General features: G+C 43.3%; 1 protein-coding gene across 1 annotated transcript in view; it reads left to right on the top strand.

Moving 5' to 3' along the window:
* The window catches only part of LOC142776651 (uncharacterized), a 76,523-nt gene that overhangs the window by 34,504 nt on the left and 24,717 nt on the right, over positions 1–17,302 (top strand). The window contains exons 2-3 of the mRNA XM_075880648.1: positions 15,258–15,319; positions 15,907–16,011. Coding sequence (XP_075736763.1) covers positions 15,258–15,319; positions 15,907–16,011 — 167 coding nt within the window. The remainder of the gene's footprint in view (positions 1–15,257; positions 15,320–15,906; positions 16,012–17,302) is intronic.

The raw sequence follows: 17,302 nt of genomic DNA, 5'->3' as shown, positions 1-17,302 counted from the left end.
TCATACGCAACTTTCACTCACAACACTGTTGTTCAAACGACCACAAAGCTCAGCCCTTTCCGGTTGCTTCACGGTCGAGAAGGGTTTACGATACTGGATGCCATTCTCCTGCATTACATGACCGACATCACTACTGATGCGAACGAGGTTACCCGGCTCAGCAATGCGGCCCGCAAGCTTGCACTCGCGCGGATTCAAAAAATACACATCGACTCGGGGAGGTACTGTTTTTTGTCACCGTCTTGTTATTTACCAACCTGGTTAAATGGTGAGGCTGTGGATTCCCGTTTGCCAAAGGGGCTGTTCAGAAAAGTTGCTTCACCGCTATTCCGTTCCTTATAAAGTACTACGCCGACTCAACGATGTCATCTACAAATGTCTGCTTGAAAGCATAGCTCGGCGATCTAGATGTTCCGAGCAAGCGGACATTGTTATTGTATCAAAGATGAAGCCGCACTACCCCTTAATCACCTGACACTGCTTCATCATGCGTCTTTGTGCATGTGCGTGATTACTCTCACATCTAATCAGCGTTGAACATCGGGTTGGTATACTTTTCAAGGAGAGGGTGCCGCATGGTGTTCATAGTTATCGGTTCGGCTTGACGTTTGGTACTCCTTTTAACAGACGCTGTGTTCTATCAGTAATCACGTGACAATATAATATGCCCTTCAGTGGCTTGATAAATGGCAAGATACTTTTCCATAAAAAAGCACTACTGCCCCTTATTGAAGTTTGCTGCAGCAGCATTACTAAAAAGAGGTGACAATCACTGGTATGATTTGTTTGTGTTAAACGTGTAGAGCCCTTTGAAGGACCACATAAGGGATCTATACAAGCTAATGCAAGAAGTAAAGCTGATCAAGGGCAACAGATTACTAGTAGCTTGTGAATATAATGCCCTCCTTGTAGCCTGGAGTTAAACGGAGTCAAAGAAAACAAGAAGACATGCACAACGTTACGAAACAACACCACCTCATCCTGTTAAACGACTATATGTCACGCATGCGCATTGGCAACAGGGTATTAGGAAACACCAGTCCGGATCTGACGTTCGTAAAAGGCCTCAAACATTGGGAGAGGAGTTGCAAAGAAAAGAGCTGGGCAGCGACCATTCTATATACCAAACGGTCATTTGCTACCACAAATCGGCGACGAAATTGTAAAAGTTAGGATAATGGTTGGCAAGTCTTTCGCAAAGACGATTGTTTTGTTGATGCTGCAATAGACGACATAGAAAGGTGGACTCGAGGATTCTTAGTAAGAGTGGCGAAGCACACATGGGTGCTCCAATCGTCACGCAAAGCCGCTGCCGTTGATCTTTTCTTACTGCACCTGCGTGATGCGTGAAGGGGCCTCGCGAAACGTTGACGCCACAAGTGCAATCACGAACTGAAGATTCGAATCTCCAATTTGGACAATGAAGCGCAAGCTTATGTGTATTCTTAACTGGAAAGAAAGAACTGGCATCATACTTGTAACAAGCTTCAAGAGATCCTAAGTACCATGCGTAGCTAGGTCATACTCAAAATCTCCTATCGGGAAAGATACAAAGAGCGCAGCCAAACAAAAAATTACACAGACTAATACACAACCACCAAGGAAAAGTGGAAGACATCATCAAAGTAGTGAAAGAAAAGTTCCTTGGTACAAAGCGGAACATTTCTGGGCATTCACGCTTTGATGAGTATTGTCGTAACCCCAACATAGGATTAGATTAACTTTCTACAGTGATTGAGATAGAGAGGGCCGTCCATAAACTCACCAGCAACACAGCTCCGATAATAGACAGAATAAAATACAAAACACTTCGGAATCGCAATGGACTGAATCTTGACGCTCTCTTGAAATATATCAATGAATGTTGGAACAGCGCTAAAGTACCACCAGAATGGAAACATGTTGAGGTGATCATCATTCCTAAACCAAACTAGCCTAATAAGATACAGAACTTACGACCTGTATTCCTCACGCCGTGTGCATAAAATTGTACGCGTAGTCAAATTTTAGCTAGAATACACACCACTCGGCAGAAAATCACGTCAATTTGTGGCCGCTTAGAGTCCGTTAGTTACGTGGCTCCGTAGACGTGTTTCAGATTAACCGGTTGAAATTCAAGTGGCCTTCAGAATATACAGGACAAGATTTAGCCGGGATTTTACATCAATTTTTTTGGCTAAGTAGGGCCTGCAGTTACGCGTGACATTATCCATAGGCGGCCTGGCCTGACGCAGTTGCGTAAAAACGCATTATTTTACGCATTCAAGAGCAGTTACTCGCCCATAATACGGTGGATAATATGACTCTAGGTAATTAGAAAACCATCAGTACCACAACCATCCTATTCTTCGAGATTTACATGCAAGCCACATTCAGCACTGGAATTGAACTCGGGACCACATGCACCTGAAGCATATGTCTTTCCCATTGCACCGGAGCCCCACCGCATAAAGGAGAGTTTGTTTACGTGGTATATATCTGCCAGGTGGCTTTTCGCAAACCGTCGGCGGAAACTTGAAGCTTTTGTTGTGTCATATGCATATGTTTGCGAATGCATTTAACAATTTCTTGTGTCATATGCATTTGTTTGCGAATGCATTTGATCAGTGAATATGTTGTAGGGCTTGATGAACTCTAGACAACCACGGTGAGTGCTCTTGGCTCCAACTTCAGTTTGTGGTGCTGAAATAGCGTAGATGTTCACAGAAAAAATTGTCAGCCACTTTCACCCGTTAGAGCAAAATGACTAACGTGCGTAAAACCTTCATCATGTCAAATATCACGTGATAGCTGAACAATTTATGTGGTCTTGCCAATCGAAGCTAGTTGTTTCGTTAAGAGAGAGAATGTAAATCGCGAGATGAACTCGCTAGCTTCCTTTAGGCACACATTTCGCCTAATCTAGGGTAAGGTCCTGAGAACAACAATTCGGATGTAAAGCCTACTTAAGTTCCGAGGAAACCCTGACTCAAGTGTATTCTGTGCAATCGTTTTGGTAATGTAGCTCCTGAACGCCACATTCTACCCAAGCAGATGCTAAGCACAAACTTTGTGGAAAAACGGGACACGTAGGAGAAACATGTCAAAACTAACCAGGAGACAACAAGCCAAGTTCTTCCTGTGCGTGTATTGAATACGAACCTGCCCGGTCTCGTTCTAGAAAGCCATGTACACGTTGAGGTGGGAACACTCCTTCTCCACGTCACCAGGGTGAAAATTACTTGCAAAATGCTGTTTGATTCCTGGTCGATGGGATGCCAGTGGTGAAGAACAACTGATCGAAAGAGAGGTTCGTGTACTACGCGATACGAGATGCGAAATGACAATCGTCTGACGAGTATTTGTTCTGATGTTTGCTTGACCGGCGAGAACATCAGCGCGGTTCTGCTAGACGGCTTCACTAGTCATCAACCAGAATCTGTTGGACAAGTCAAAACACTGTAGTTCGCAGGGGTGCTGAAAGTAGCTTGCATGAATCGGCCACTATATGACCTTTTGTTCGGAAATATTCCGGGCGTCAGAAGACTGTACAACACAGATGCTGACTGGAAGCAGGTGTCTGCACTCCCTGGAAGCGCCGGCGATCAAGTCACTTGTGAACTCCTGTGTTTCTTCAAGCGTGATGAAAACCAAATATAAACAACAAGGTCCTGACAAAATCAAGGCAATGTACGTCTCTACATTTTTTTATCCTATGTCTCAAGAACTCAACGCGTCGAGGAGCAGCGAAAAGGTTCAACCCTAAAGGCTACCATCGCTAAGCTCAACAAAGAGCTTAAATTGGGGAAAGGCTGTAGCTATAAATTCATAAAAGATAAGGGCCAACGTTTATTGTTTTTACCGCCATACTACTGGTAGAACGTATAAGCGAGTGGTCACTCCGAAACAGTTCTAGCAAAGCATATTTCAAATTGCTTATGTAAGCAATATGGCAGGACACCAGGGCATCGAGGGTACCACGGATCGGGTTCTGAAAAAAATTCATTGACGTAATCTTTACGGAAACGTGAAGCGCTCTGTCGAGTCTTGCGACAAGTGCCAGAGGACTTCCCCTAAAAAGAAAGTTGGTGTCACACCGCTAGGAATAATTTCTCTTATCTAAACACCTTTTGAAAGAGTCTCCACTGACGTAATCAAAGCATTCACCCAAAATCTGATCGTGGAACCCGATATATGCTGACCTTAATCGATTTTGTCACTTGGTACCCCGATGCTGTAACACTGCCCGCAATCGATGCAGGTCACGTTGCAGAATCACTATTAGATACCTCTTACCGCATTGGCTTGCCGAAAGAAAAGGTCAAAGACCAAGGAGCAAGTTTATATGAAAGAGGTTAGCAGATTTATCTCGGTGAAGCTGCTAAAGACAACACCGAATCACGCGATGGCGAATGTTCTCGTAGAGATGCACAATGACTTCTTAAAAAATGCTCAAGAGAATGTGCCAAGAAAGCCCTCAATTTCGGGATACCTCACTCTATAGCTTTATGCATATAGAGAAGTCCCACAGGCAAGCCTCAGTTTCCTCCAGTTTCAACCTACTTACGGTCGCCACGTCCGAGGACATCTAATCGTTTTAGCAGAACTATGAACAGATGCGGGCCTTCAATAACAAACCCGGACGACCAACAATGACGTGTTCAACTTGCGCAATCGCCTAAAAATACATGAAAGATCGCTCACGAAGAGCTGTCCAAGGCTCGTGCCAAGCAGGAAACGTATTACGACTAGAAAGTTGGCCCAGGAAACTATATGATGGCGACAAAGTTCTAATTTCGCTTCCAACTAACTCAAACAACCTTTTTATGCAATAAAAGAAGCATTCCTTATCATCTAACAGAGAAATAATTTTGCATATGTCATTGAGGTGTCCGGAAAAAGCAACATTTCTTATATACACATGCTGAAAAAATACGAAGAGCGCGGAGCTACATAAGCACAACAGGTGTCGGCCGTTGCAGGAACCAATGACAATATCGCCATGTGGATGAGCTGTCAATTGTTTGGCTATTTGACATTTTTTATCACTAGCCCGCAGCTTAGAATTAGTTGGCTGTTACTTCCTTGTATTGTAGCGGACTAACTGACCTGCTTACTATGCTACGGGTCTGTTACTGATGGTTCGTGTCTATGAGAACACTAAGGAAAACGCACCCTGTAGCTACCCCTCGCAACTGTACCAGAATAGACGTTTGTAAACAACTTTCTCGTAAAAGGGTGCCGTGATAATATGTGGCGCCGTGCGGTGGCACAGTAGGGTTCTAGCGTCGTGCGCGTATGTATCTTGTGGTGGTGACCACAAGGTACACAAGGTTTCAGTAGCGTTGTGCGGTGGCACAGTAGGTTTCTAAGTTCGCGCATGTACCTTGTGGTTGTGACCAAGAGGACACCGAGAGATCGGGAAGCGCGCCCTCGCGAGCTAGAGACCCATGTCATCGGCAAATCTCGACGGTTGGGTTCGAGGTAAACCAGTTTTTGTGTCCGAGCAGCAATCTGGTTGGATGACCCACCCAGGAACCAGGGGTTGCGTGGTTGTTCCGACTGCTGTTTCTGTGGCTGGGCGACCCACGGTAGAGGCCAACCAACGTTGCCGCTGGGTGACTGGCCCAAAGAGCAGGAGAGGTCGACTGTTCGCATTCCCGTCCAGAGCGGTAGATTGAGTTCTCGCAGTGGCCCACGATCGCGGCCAACGACTGAGCTGACGTTCCAGCTGGGCGACTCACCCAGGGAGCAGGCGATGGGCTGGCACGACGTCAAGGTGCTGCCGGGTCAAAGCGAAGGAACTGAGTGCTGCGGCTGCAGCGGCAGAGGACCGAATCATGAAGACCGACCCACATCGATCACAGCGAGTGAGCCAAGCGGTACACCATTCTCGAAAGACAGGCGTCCACGTCACTCAGACGGCGAGAGAACGTTTCGCTTGAAGACTATTGCTTCGATAGCTAGTGCACCCTGAGTAAATGCATGTTTGGCCATGTGTGGTATGAACGGTTATTACAAGTGTGAACGTGCATTTGTGCACTGGCGTGTCGTCGTGTCCTTTCTGGACTAGTCCTTCACTAATAACATCACACATATATATTGCAATCTTATCTACACGAAAACAAAAAATAGAGAAATAGAAGCCACGAGAACTAGCCGGCATTCTACCCTGCGAACGTGAGTGTGCAGCAGAGCTGTGAGAAACACCAAATATACTAATGGTGGCAGTATGATTTATCATTAATTTAGATTATTTGTAGTGATAATCACTTTGTAGTCACAGCAATAAATCACAATTAGGTCCACCGCCATCTTCTCTGAATTTTCGCAAAGACCTCGTTCAAAATCTTCTATTCAGCACAGTTGATTGACTGGGGTGATGTATTATTTTATTTCGATGTTCCCCCTTACAAAGTAGTAGTGCCAGTCCTTTTTGGCTTGTTTCAAAATGTCAGTGTTGCGATAATTGACAATAACTACTGGTGTGTGAGTGTTTTGTGTCTGACATGAAACGTATTTTAGGATAAATTTCTCAATGTTCTTTTCGCATATACGAGAGCTGATGTGAACTGTCTAGATTAGCACCCCACCCCAAGTCTTCTACGTACCACACACATCCGCGCAATGTGTGATATTGTGCGGTATGTTTTCGGACCATAGCTTTCATGGTTCCAGAGCATAATGTAAGAATAATAAGGTGTTGACGCTATGCACGCCTGACAGTCCAGATAATTTTTGATCTCGCACGCGCTGTGCGGCGAGCTGTCAGACGACGCCGCAGTCAATGTACCCAGAGAGTGGTGCTGGGGCATCTAAACTTTCTATGGCTCCCTAAACTTTTCATTCCAAGCGTTGTAAGTGACACTGAAAGCGTGACAAAATTTTTTTTCATTTCAGACTAAAAGGTAGAATTTTGGCAGGTTTATGGATTCAATAACACAAGAATGCCTTGTGCAGGGTGTGAACGTCGTCAGCACAGACAGTTCCGCTCATGCGCACAAGTATTCTCGTCTGTTCACAGAATTGCCCGAGGGAAAAAATAATTAAGAAAATATTAGCCAGTGGGTTATTCCTCCATAAAAATACTTCTCCGTGGGATCAAAATTCAAAGAACGTCTGCGTGCTTCGATGTAGGTGCTTGCTCAACAGCCCGGATGGTCAAAATTAGACAGGAGCCCTCTGCTATGGCGTTTCTTGAAACCAAATCATGATTTTAATGCATAAACCCCCAATAAATATTATTACCCTCTAATTAAAGAGGATCGGCACTGCACCAAAACGTATTTCGTGCGTGCCACTATTTTCCTTTACGCAGAAAATGTTTGAAGCATTTGCGCTTGTTCAATGTGAATGCAATAAAAATAAATATTGGAAACTCTCAAAATAACAAGCACACAAAAGTAAAGCGGTTCTTCTTGGCAAGATGCTACGATGGGAATTCGCATATATATATATATATATATATATATATATATATATATATATATATATATATATATATATATATATATATATATATATATATATATATATATATATCAACAATTACCATCACACGATTAGTGTCAGACGGCACTTTGAAGAGAGGGACACACTCGGCAAAAGTTCGAAGCTAGAACCGTAATTCGGTACAAAACACGTTCCACCCATTTTGAGAACCTTTCAGCAATTTGATTTCACCTTCGTCGACAGAATATAATTAGACATACGCGAAAAAAAAAAACCTGGCTTCAAAGGAACATTTTCACACATGTCAGCAAAAATACACAAAATCAGCAGCATGAACGTTTCTACCGAGCATGTTGCTGAGACCAAGACGGCTGACCCTGCTTGCAGTAGTGCCATCTACGAGGTAACTGATAACGGCCCAAAAATTATCTGAACGCGCTGGTATTGCGCTTTTCAACGCGTTGCGGGGAGGGTGTCAAAACCTCTATATTCTTAGACAGTGTTTGAGAGCCAAATGTACCTTTTCATCGGCTGCAGAAACGCCACAAACCTCAAAAAATATTCAACGAAAGAGATTGCTCAGCAGCCACTTTTAAACAAAGCAAAGTGACAAAATCTATACTGCACCCGAAGTAGTGGCCACCGTGTTCAGCCAGGATGTATGCGAATCTACCGCAAACGCAGCAAACAGCGTGACATTTACGTGATATACCATGCTGCAGAATTTCGTTCATCTATAATAGTTATCCGCAGAAGGGTTTTTCTTTGAAAACCACAAGTACTGGTTTAGATTACGGTGGTATATATTAGCAAAACTACTTTCATGCGTGATATCAATATCTTTGGCAGTAATGGTTAGAAAACTGATCATTGTGGTCGTGTTTTCGGGCTGCTTCAATGCTGGCAGAATTTTGTTTGGGGTGGCTGTTACAAGGTGAACTAGCAGAATATTTTCTGTTCTTAAGAATACATGATTAAAATTCCGAAGAAAGTTAGGGCCAATCTGTATCTTTCAATTTTTTGGATGAAATTTTTACATGTGTTTGCAGCTAACACTACTTGTTTGAAAACAGTCTGTTGTCTCCACAGCAATTACAACTTCATGAACATTATGCCACTGAGCTGGCAGGAATCACTCTGTCTGATGATATTAAACATGCTATTGACAATAGTCTTGACGTAGGATATGCATCCCTATCGTAAAAATTGCCATGGTGGATACTGGAAAACATGGTGGGAGTAGTGGAAATAATAGTGGGCATGGTGCAAATTATGATGGATATGGAGGGACCTAGTGGAGAATATGGTGTATATGCCGGGACATTGTGGGCGGTATGGTGTACAGATGATGGGTAAAGTGGAATTGATGGTGAAAACCAGAGGCTAGATAGTGGGCAATAATGCGACACTCTGCCCACCATTGCGATAATGCTGATACGCCCTCTGCATATGGTGGGTGGTGCTTATTATGGCGGGCCACATAGTGTACCAAGCTGAGAAACTCTTCCCACCATTGCGATAATGCTGGGAAGCACTAAGCAGATGATGGGTGGGCTTATAATGGCGGGCAATATATATAGTGTACCAAGCTGGGATCTGTACACTACATGTTATACCACCATGATTTCCACCAAAGGTTAGGCCTACCGACCGAGCCCGTACAATTGTGTTATCCGTGCTTCCGGGTTTCAGAATACACAATTTAGACGATCGGCAATGACAATACAGCGCAGCCATGGCATCAATTAAACTAAATGAAGTCTTTTTAATTGTGTATGATGTCCGCTCAAGAAGCAACAAACATTGATGCGACGCGATTGAAGCACTCCCAGAGAACGTACGTCTCTTCTCACCGACAGCCGCCGGTCGCACTCGCCGGCACTTCTCTAGCTTTTGTGTGACAACTCAGACATGGCAGTTCATGTGCTTGGGGAACCAATATGATAGAGTAATGTTTCCGGCACACTGCGTTCGTTTCGGCCAAGCCGTTATGTAGTTGTTGCTTCAGCGAAAGAGCTACAGCCAAGGTGTGGCTACAGCATTGCGCTGGCACGAGCACCCTCTACATTGCGCGAAAAGCATCCCAATACTCAATCAAACAAATTAGGCAGGCGTATCTATGGAATGAGCCTAGAAGCGTCATAAAGCATGAGCAGATATCGCCCTTTAGAACGAGCGCGAAACAGATATTAAACTTGGCAGACCCCACCGGTGAACTGTTGCTGCTCCCCAGTCCACCTGGGTTTTTTTTCTTGCAGTTGTGAATTGTAAAAAAAAATAGCACTGATGCTATTAACACAGTGGCAATCGTTACAGGCAGCAGTTGCTTGTGTTTAATAAATGTGCAATTTTTAGTAGCAGGTGCTGATCTCGTCTATGTCGTGTACACGACAAACCTAACTGAAGTTGAACCGTAAGTTTGTAGGCCAACTATTAAACACAACACAAAACTCATGTTGGTATGGCGCAGTGGTTAGTATCTCCGAATAGGAATTCGCAGGTTGCACGTTCGATCTTCCGTAACACCTCGTTTTTTTACGGGACGGGTGTTTTTTATACCGTTTTTAGAGAATTCTTTTTTTATTTTTTGTGGCAACTTGTCACGGTGATTCTGACGCAATTTCGCGCTCAAGCGTTGCCTACACTGCAGCACCCACCATATCCCACCATGCGCCATGGTGGGCGTTTCCCACCATTCACCCACTACTATAATCCACTATAATGGTTGGTGGTGGTTTACACCATGCCCACCATTCGTTTTTTTCCGATAGGGGTCATTTTAATGAAGGCTTTTTAGCTCCACAAACCTTCGCACGTTACTTGCTTAATTCTTATTTTCGGCATGCCCACACCTCTATTATACATATGTTGGAAAATATCTTAGTAACTAGTCTGAAAGTGTACAAGTTGACGACCATTTTTCGTCACCTTACCTTAATAACGTAGGTATCCCAAAAAGATCAGTTTGAGGCCAACTTTAATTTTTTACATTTCTTAATGGTGTACCTACAATTCTTACTGAGATCAAGTGCATACTATAGACTGATGTTACAATCGCGCTCACATAAACTAATCCAGTCTTTAAGCTCCACTACAACCTTGGCACAAATTTATATGAGATAACCTTATGAAACAAGAACAATCAGCTGCATATTCATTTTCCTAGAAGAGACTTGGTGGTTTTTAAACTCCCCGCAAAGTTAAGTAGACATCACACCTTCTATTCGCATCGGTAATTACGTAACAAACATTTTCAGTGAAGAGCAGTTTCCTTGTGTCATCTCATATAGTGAAGTAAAAATTTATACAGACACCGAATCACTCTTTTACAGTGTATGTGCAATCTACGTTATCTTCAATACAGAAATTCATTTTGGCGCCTCACATTGTACGTTCTCTATATTTCACAACATAACCATATTTCCTAGTGTATCATCCTGGGTCAACGCTTTATTCACGTTGAACGTTTGCAGCGAACTTCTTGGTATGAATCATTTAGACTAATGACATTTTAGCCTATTTTAGTTCTCCTTTAGCATGCTGATTTCTATACTTATTATTCCTGTTGTGACGGCTATTCTGTCATAGACTCTGCATTGTTGCGAACAAGCTCATCACACCTGAGATTTTCATTCATTGTATGGATCATCAACATTTCACTGATGACAAAATTGTGTGGTTTTCGCGGCACTATCTTCTTTTTTAGGCTAAAGACATACTTCGGCGGAACTTCTTCACACTTAGTCATTTGTATTTCATTGCCTTTCCAATTATTGTCGTCGCACAAAATTTATCTTTTCACTTTGCACAGCAAGAGATATACTTTCGCAGTTATTTCGCTTATCTCACTTGCGTAATTAACTGATAAGAGCTCACAATAATTATTTATTATTTGCGTATTTGTAATTTTGCTTATGTATAATGATTATCACTGATAATAAACCTACTACGTAGTGTACTTTTCATAGTGTGCTGCTCTATCAATTCGACTCTTTAATTCCGGTTTCATTCTTTGCTTGTGAAGATTTTCACGGAGTTCTGGCGTGAGGAAAGGCTGAAGTTGGTTTGTAAAAACTGAACTATTCGTTTGGGTGAATCTCTGCTCTCAAAAAATAAAAATGTAAGCCAGAGCAGCGACAATCTTTTACCTATCGTGCACAGTGGTGACATTTCTGTATGCCAGAGCCATATAATGAAACGCAGTTGAAAAAAAAATTGTTCTGTGGGCATTTACTTGTCCTCACCTTTTTGGCGTTTATTTCAGTCATACGGCGAATATACACCATAAAAGTGAACCGTCAGCTCGCGCATGACGGTTCCAGATTTGGGTGACTATAAAAAAACATTAGCCCGGTACAATATAGTGGCGAACAGGCGTTGGCCGTCGGTAATCTGATCACCGGCAGAACACGTCACTCTTTGTGCAGTAGCCACCTAACATTCTGGTATCATCGCTAAAGCTGGTGTAAGCTCTCGAATACACATGATCATTCGCGTCGTGCGAGCAGTTTTGAGCAAACGATCTTAACAAAAGTTCTTAAAATACGGTTGCGTGGTCGGCACCGAGAGTTGCACACAGTATTTCCAAGCGAGATCTAAATGCCTCAAAATAAGCACAGGTGGCAATGTTTTCAAATCATATTTTCATTAGTTTGTATTGTCACTATATAATGTACTTACCTTAGTACTATTTTAGTCAAACTTGTTCACTATTTCTCCACCGACTGTTGCTTTTTGGTATATTTTTAATTAGTTCATTCAAGTAACCATAGTAAGTCCCAGTGTTAGTTTCTCTAAAACTATGGGACTTCCTGATTTATTGTGCTAAACGTGTAACTCAACTGACCTATTTATCAAAAATGACTTGACTTCAAGTAATTGCTATGCCAGAGGCTCTATCCTCCCGGCGCTTGCAAGTGGGAACCGATGTACCTGGTGACTTCGATGCGTTCGTCCGACCAAGTTTTGGAGAAGCGCGGAGGATGTACATCTTTAACAATGAGACAGAGAACCAACTTTATTTATCTCATCTTAAGCGAATGCGAGGCTTGCTATTCGTGGTAGGCCTCCTATACCACCTCAAGATAGCCTCCTGCAGGTCAGCAGGCTCGCACAGCTCCTGACGGCCTAATGTCTTACTAAGACTCGGGGAAAGGCAGTGATTTCGACACCGAGTGGATAGAATCTTCTTTCTTCACAGCGCAAAACTTACAGTCTGAATTAAGGTACATTCCGGGGTTTATTTTCCGGCCAAAAAAACAGGGGAGAGAAAAGTTGGGTAATGTTGTCTACGCTATAGAAACAAGCGCTTGCGGGAGTACTGACGCAGTAAAATCGGTAGCGCTCGGTGACGAACGCGATAGTGCCACGGATATCGTGGTGTGTGACTGAATGTTTGTTTTGACGTAAATGCTAGAGGTAGATTATTGGTTTCTGAGTCGTCCCCTAAGCTAGCCTACGCTCGAGCGCTTGTATGGACCTTTACTATTTAGGCCTTTGTGCACAGGTGTCAACATTAACACAGGAAGCTGTGATGTGCAACTACAGAAAAAAATCGCTAGGGCAGTCTCCCTGCTTGCTCCGAAGTTGTATATGGTTGTTTTTGAGTCAATAACGATGGCAGAAGAATGCGCAATTCTAGCGACGCGTGCCACCGCGGCTTCCTCCGCCTGTTACTTGGCTCGCATGGAAACACCCATCACAACACTGCCACATAAGTTAACTGACAACGCGAACTTCTAGCCCACGGCTACGCTGCAATGTTCTACCTAGACCACATCATTGCAGTTGAACAACTTTTCTGAGAGGATTAACTCGCCGTTGCCTTATGCGCTCGTAATAAGCTGGACGCATAATTTTAGAGAGATGAGGGTTATCAAAGTTGTCATGAAGTTGGTAGGTAGTAATTAATTTATCCTTGGTCATCAGTGCTGATGTAATACATAGGAAGTTTAAAGTACACCTACCAGTGTGGGTGTTCGGTGAGCATTGGTACCGAGCTGTAACCTGGGCTTCTGACAACTCACTAACCACCGGTAACGGAATGTGTACCGAGAGAACGCACATTGATAGCCAATTGATGGGCGCGATAATTTGGTCTTTTCACAGTGCGCTCTCTTTCGCGGGTCTTCTCCTAATTTCAGCGAGCTTGTTCCTTGCACTGTGATTTTTAGGCGAGAAGTGCTAGTTTTTGCCTGCGACGTTGTTAAGCTAGATGAATTTGTTCTTTTAGTGGGGCATTCCGTTCTCGCAGATCGTCTTGTGTTTTTGATTTCCGGTGTCCACCATTATCAATTTTGGAATGAATGAAACGAGTTTTCAGCCCACAAGCGGCGTCTGAGAACGCACAGTTTACCTTCAATTGGAAACCGTCCAGGAGAGGGCAGCGAGTTTTATTTCTGGGCATACGGACTAGGCAGTCTTGATGAGCTGACCATGTGAATCCCGCATACTCTAGTGGTGGGCGAACATAACCAATATATTATATTGCGTGTACGATATAACGAGCGTTTTCACAAGTTTCAGTGGTGACAGCTGTTAATATTAGGGTAATGGCGCCTGCGTGGTGGTCTAGTGGCTAAGGTACTCGGCTGCTGACCCGCTGCTGGCGTGATCGAATGCTGGCTGCAGCGGTTGCATTTTCGATGGAGGTGAAACTGCTGTGGGTCCATTTGCTCAAAATTTGGGCACACGTTACAGACTTCCAGGTTGTAAAAATTTCCGAAGCGCTCCACTGTGGCGTATCACATTCATATGGTCGTTTTAGGATGGTAAACACCATATATCAATCAATATTAGGGTAATGTTTGAATGTTGAACTGCGGCAATATTTCAAACATTACCCTAGTACTAACGGCTATCATAACAGAAGCTTGCACAACACTCCTATTGTACGTGAATTTTCATATATTACTTATGATCACCCAAAATCCATATGGTCTACTTGGTCAACATGGTCATCACATCAAGACTACCTAGCCCGTATGTATAGGAAGCCATTCCGTGTAGGGCCGTGATATTCAATGCTTGAAAGGACTGTCATTCAAGCACCGCCTAATAAAACGAGACCTTGCCTTTCAGTCGCATAAAGAACGGCGTGTCATTGGCGTTTGATGTTTCGTTCCTTGGTACAGTTAGAGTAATAAATTTTACAGTTTTCTGTTTTGTTTTCCTTTTCGCACACCTCGGCACATTCATAAGGCACGTAGTTTGCTGCAAATCATGGACAAATGTAGGCATTTAACTCATCACCATTACCTTTGAGCCATTGCATACTGGAATTGCATTCGAGATCCATTGTAGTCATCACAAGAGGAAACTGCGTCACTGGTCTTGCGAGGCTGGGCTGGTCATTTGTGGCTTGTAATCACACTTCTTTTTTTTTGCAAAAAACACTCATAGAACATGCACCAGTATTGTCTCTGTTCAAACAGGCCCTTTTGAGCACCACGATGAAGATAACCTTTGGACGCGTGTCGTACGTGGTTCAGTCTATGTTAATTTTTTCTTCCTGGAAGACTTTGAGGCTTATTTATATTATTGCATTAGTTAGCCCCCATCCACTTGCGTCTGCCGTAGTATACAAAATTGAAAGCACATGTTATTAGCACGACCCATTGGACTCTATGCTACTGAGGCAGGCTTGTTCTAAAGTATGGAGGATGACGTCATGAAGCACGAAACTCACACAGTAGCTGCAGGGGAGCCTAAAGCTACATATTCCGAAAAGAAGAACGCTAGCAGCCTAAACAATTTAGACAGTAAAAAAGCCGATAGAAGTGCACTTAAAAAAAAAGCTGGACCATTGTTTTAAATTTTCGTTGCAGCGATGACCCTGGACAGACTCACACGTGTCTACCTTTGCAGCCGACCAATTGTGCCTCAAGTAGTAAGACGTTCTTAGACATACTACTATAATAAGAAATATGCCTTTTTCTCGTGCTTCTTTAAAATTTTAGGTTTCTGTTCTCTTTATCAAACTGCGAGTACTGCCAGTTTGCCGCTAGCGTGGCTCTGCAGACGCATAATTTGATGTCTCTCTTCACAGAGCGTCTTTTGATACAAGTACTAGTTTGACGCAACCTTAGTAATAGCCAAAAGGCAGTGAACCTAATTAGGAATCCGTGGGCTTTATTTCTTTCCTTATAAATGTATTGCAATGAAACATAGTGAAAACAACATAGTGAAATGACTACAAATAATGTCGCTTTACACCTTCATGACCTATAATTTTTCATCAGACTTGCTGAACTAGCTCTCATACTTATCCTATCTTTCCCATTCAAATTCTAGTTTGGTATTATTTTGCCAATTCTGGGCAGCTGCCGGAAGCTGAACACGACAGAGGCATTCCTTCCGCAGTTTCGCCTAAAATGTATATATGGAAGGCGATGCAGTTGTGAAATGCTCGCACTTTGCGGAACATATGGTGCTATAACTGAGTGCTTGCTGACTCGCCTCTGCCAATGCCCGCAGGTGATCAAAGTATTTGATGAACAGATGAAAGTATTTCCTGGGAAGACCCAAGCCGAGGTTACACGCATGATCTGCGGCGCTGTAGACGACGATGGTGACCTGGTGGTGATTGAATTTTTTTTACTATCTCTCTGGCCTTTGCAACACAGTGCCCTCACAGCTGTCGCTTTCTCTGTGGGGTGAAAACTATGACTCCATTCTTTGAGCTGTCACTAGCACCTTGCGTTGTTTTGCTCATGGTAAGCGACACGCTGAGAATCGCAGGAGTAATGACGTGTAGAAAAGCACGATGAATTCGCCATATACTTTGTAGTTATTTGTATGGTTATATATATTTTGATTACAATGCCTTTTCATAGTGAGCGACAGGTCTAAGGGACCATTTATTATCATTGGTATGGGCAGCCGATGAGCGATAAGACTAGCAATGACTAATGCAGATTGCTTCGATCTGAAGTGGCAGCCCAAAGTCTCCGCATGCACCTCCACAGGTGCTTATATTTTCAGAGGCATAATAATGTGCATGGTGATTTGGAAGATAGGCATTGTTGATGTAGAAAGCTCACAAATAAGCCAGGCTGTGTTTAGGTTCTTATCATTTCCTGTGTTAAAGACGTTCCTTTATTATTTATGAAACGCCCCATAGCGTAAAATTGACCATGCCGATGAATTTTTTCACTATGAGTCACGTGAGCGTAGCACGAGATATTTAAACTGCATGTGTATCATGACGAGCGGTCATCGGGCATCGCATGGTAGGACATGAGTCGTACGATGTGTGGGACGTCATGTGCCGAGTGGCTTGGTGAATCTATTTTATAAATGTCATTAGTCATTGTAGGAAGCGTTAAGGGCATTTGAAGGAAAGTAGTTGCACCCAACGCCTTACTCAGTGGCGATGAAAGAAAGTATAGCGCGCTAAAATATGGTGGAAACTATGTCGCATGATGGCCGTGGGTGGAAAGGCGCATTCGATGTTCTTTAAATGACGAAACACGCGTATAGATATGATGCAGCGCATGATCGGTAATGGCGATGGTACGGCGGTTATATACTCGCTCCTCGATTAGTACAATAGGTTGTGCGAAGAAGTGGTAATATAAAGGCACTTCCTTGGGCGCAGCCTGACAATGTACGAATGTGAAATACTCAGGAGGTTTTCCACGCTAAGAATAATTAGTGAATGCAACGTAAGGGCACACATTGTCCTAGTCACTGTTGTCAGGTGTAATATATTAGCATATTGGAAATGATCACATTTATTAAAGTAAATCGAGGCTGTTATTATTAGGATGGTGGGAGTTCCTAACGCAGGAGTCCATGGTGCAGTAGGTTCCTAATGAGAGGAAGGTACGAGTGATGCCTATAAACAGTTGTATATTGCCGTGGAGTAGGA

The sequence above is a fragment of the Rhipicephalus microplus genome, chromosome X, assembly GCF_043290135.1.
Source record: "Rhipicephalus microplus isolate Deutch F79 chromosome X, USDA_Rmic, whole genome shotgun sequence".
Lineage (NCBI taxonomy): Eukaryota > Metazoa > Arthropoda > Arachnida > Ixodida > Ixodidae > Rhipicephalus > Rhipicephalus microplus.
Note: the sequence above shows the minus strand (reverse complement) of the source record. Positions and strands in the feature narration are given on the sequence as shown.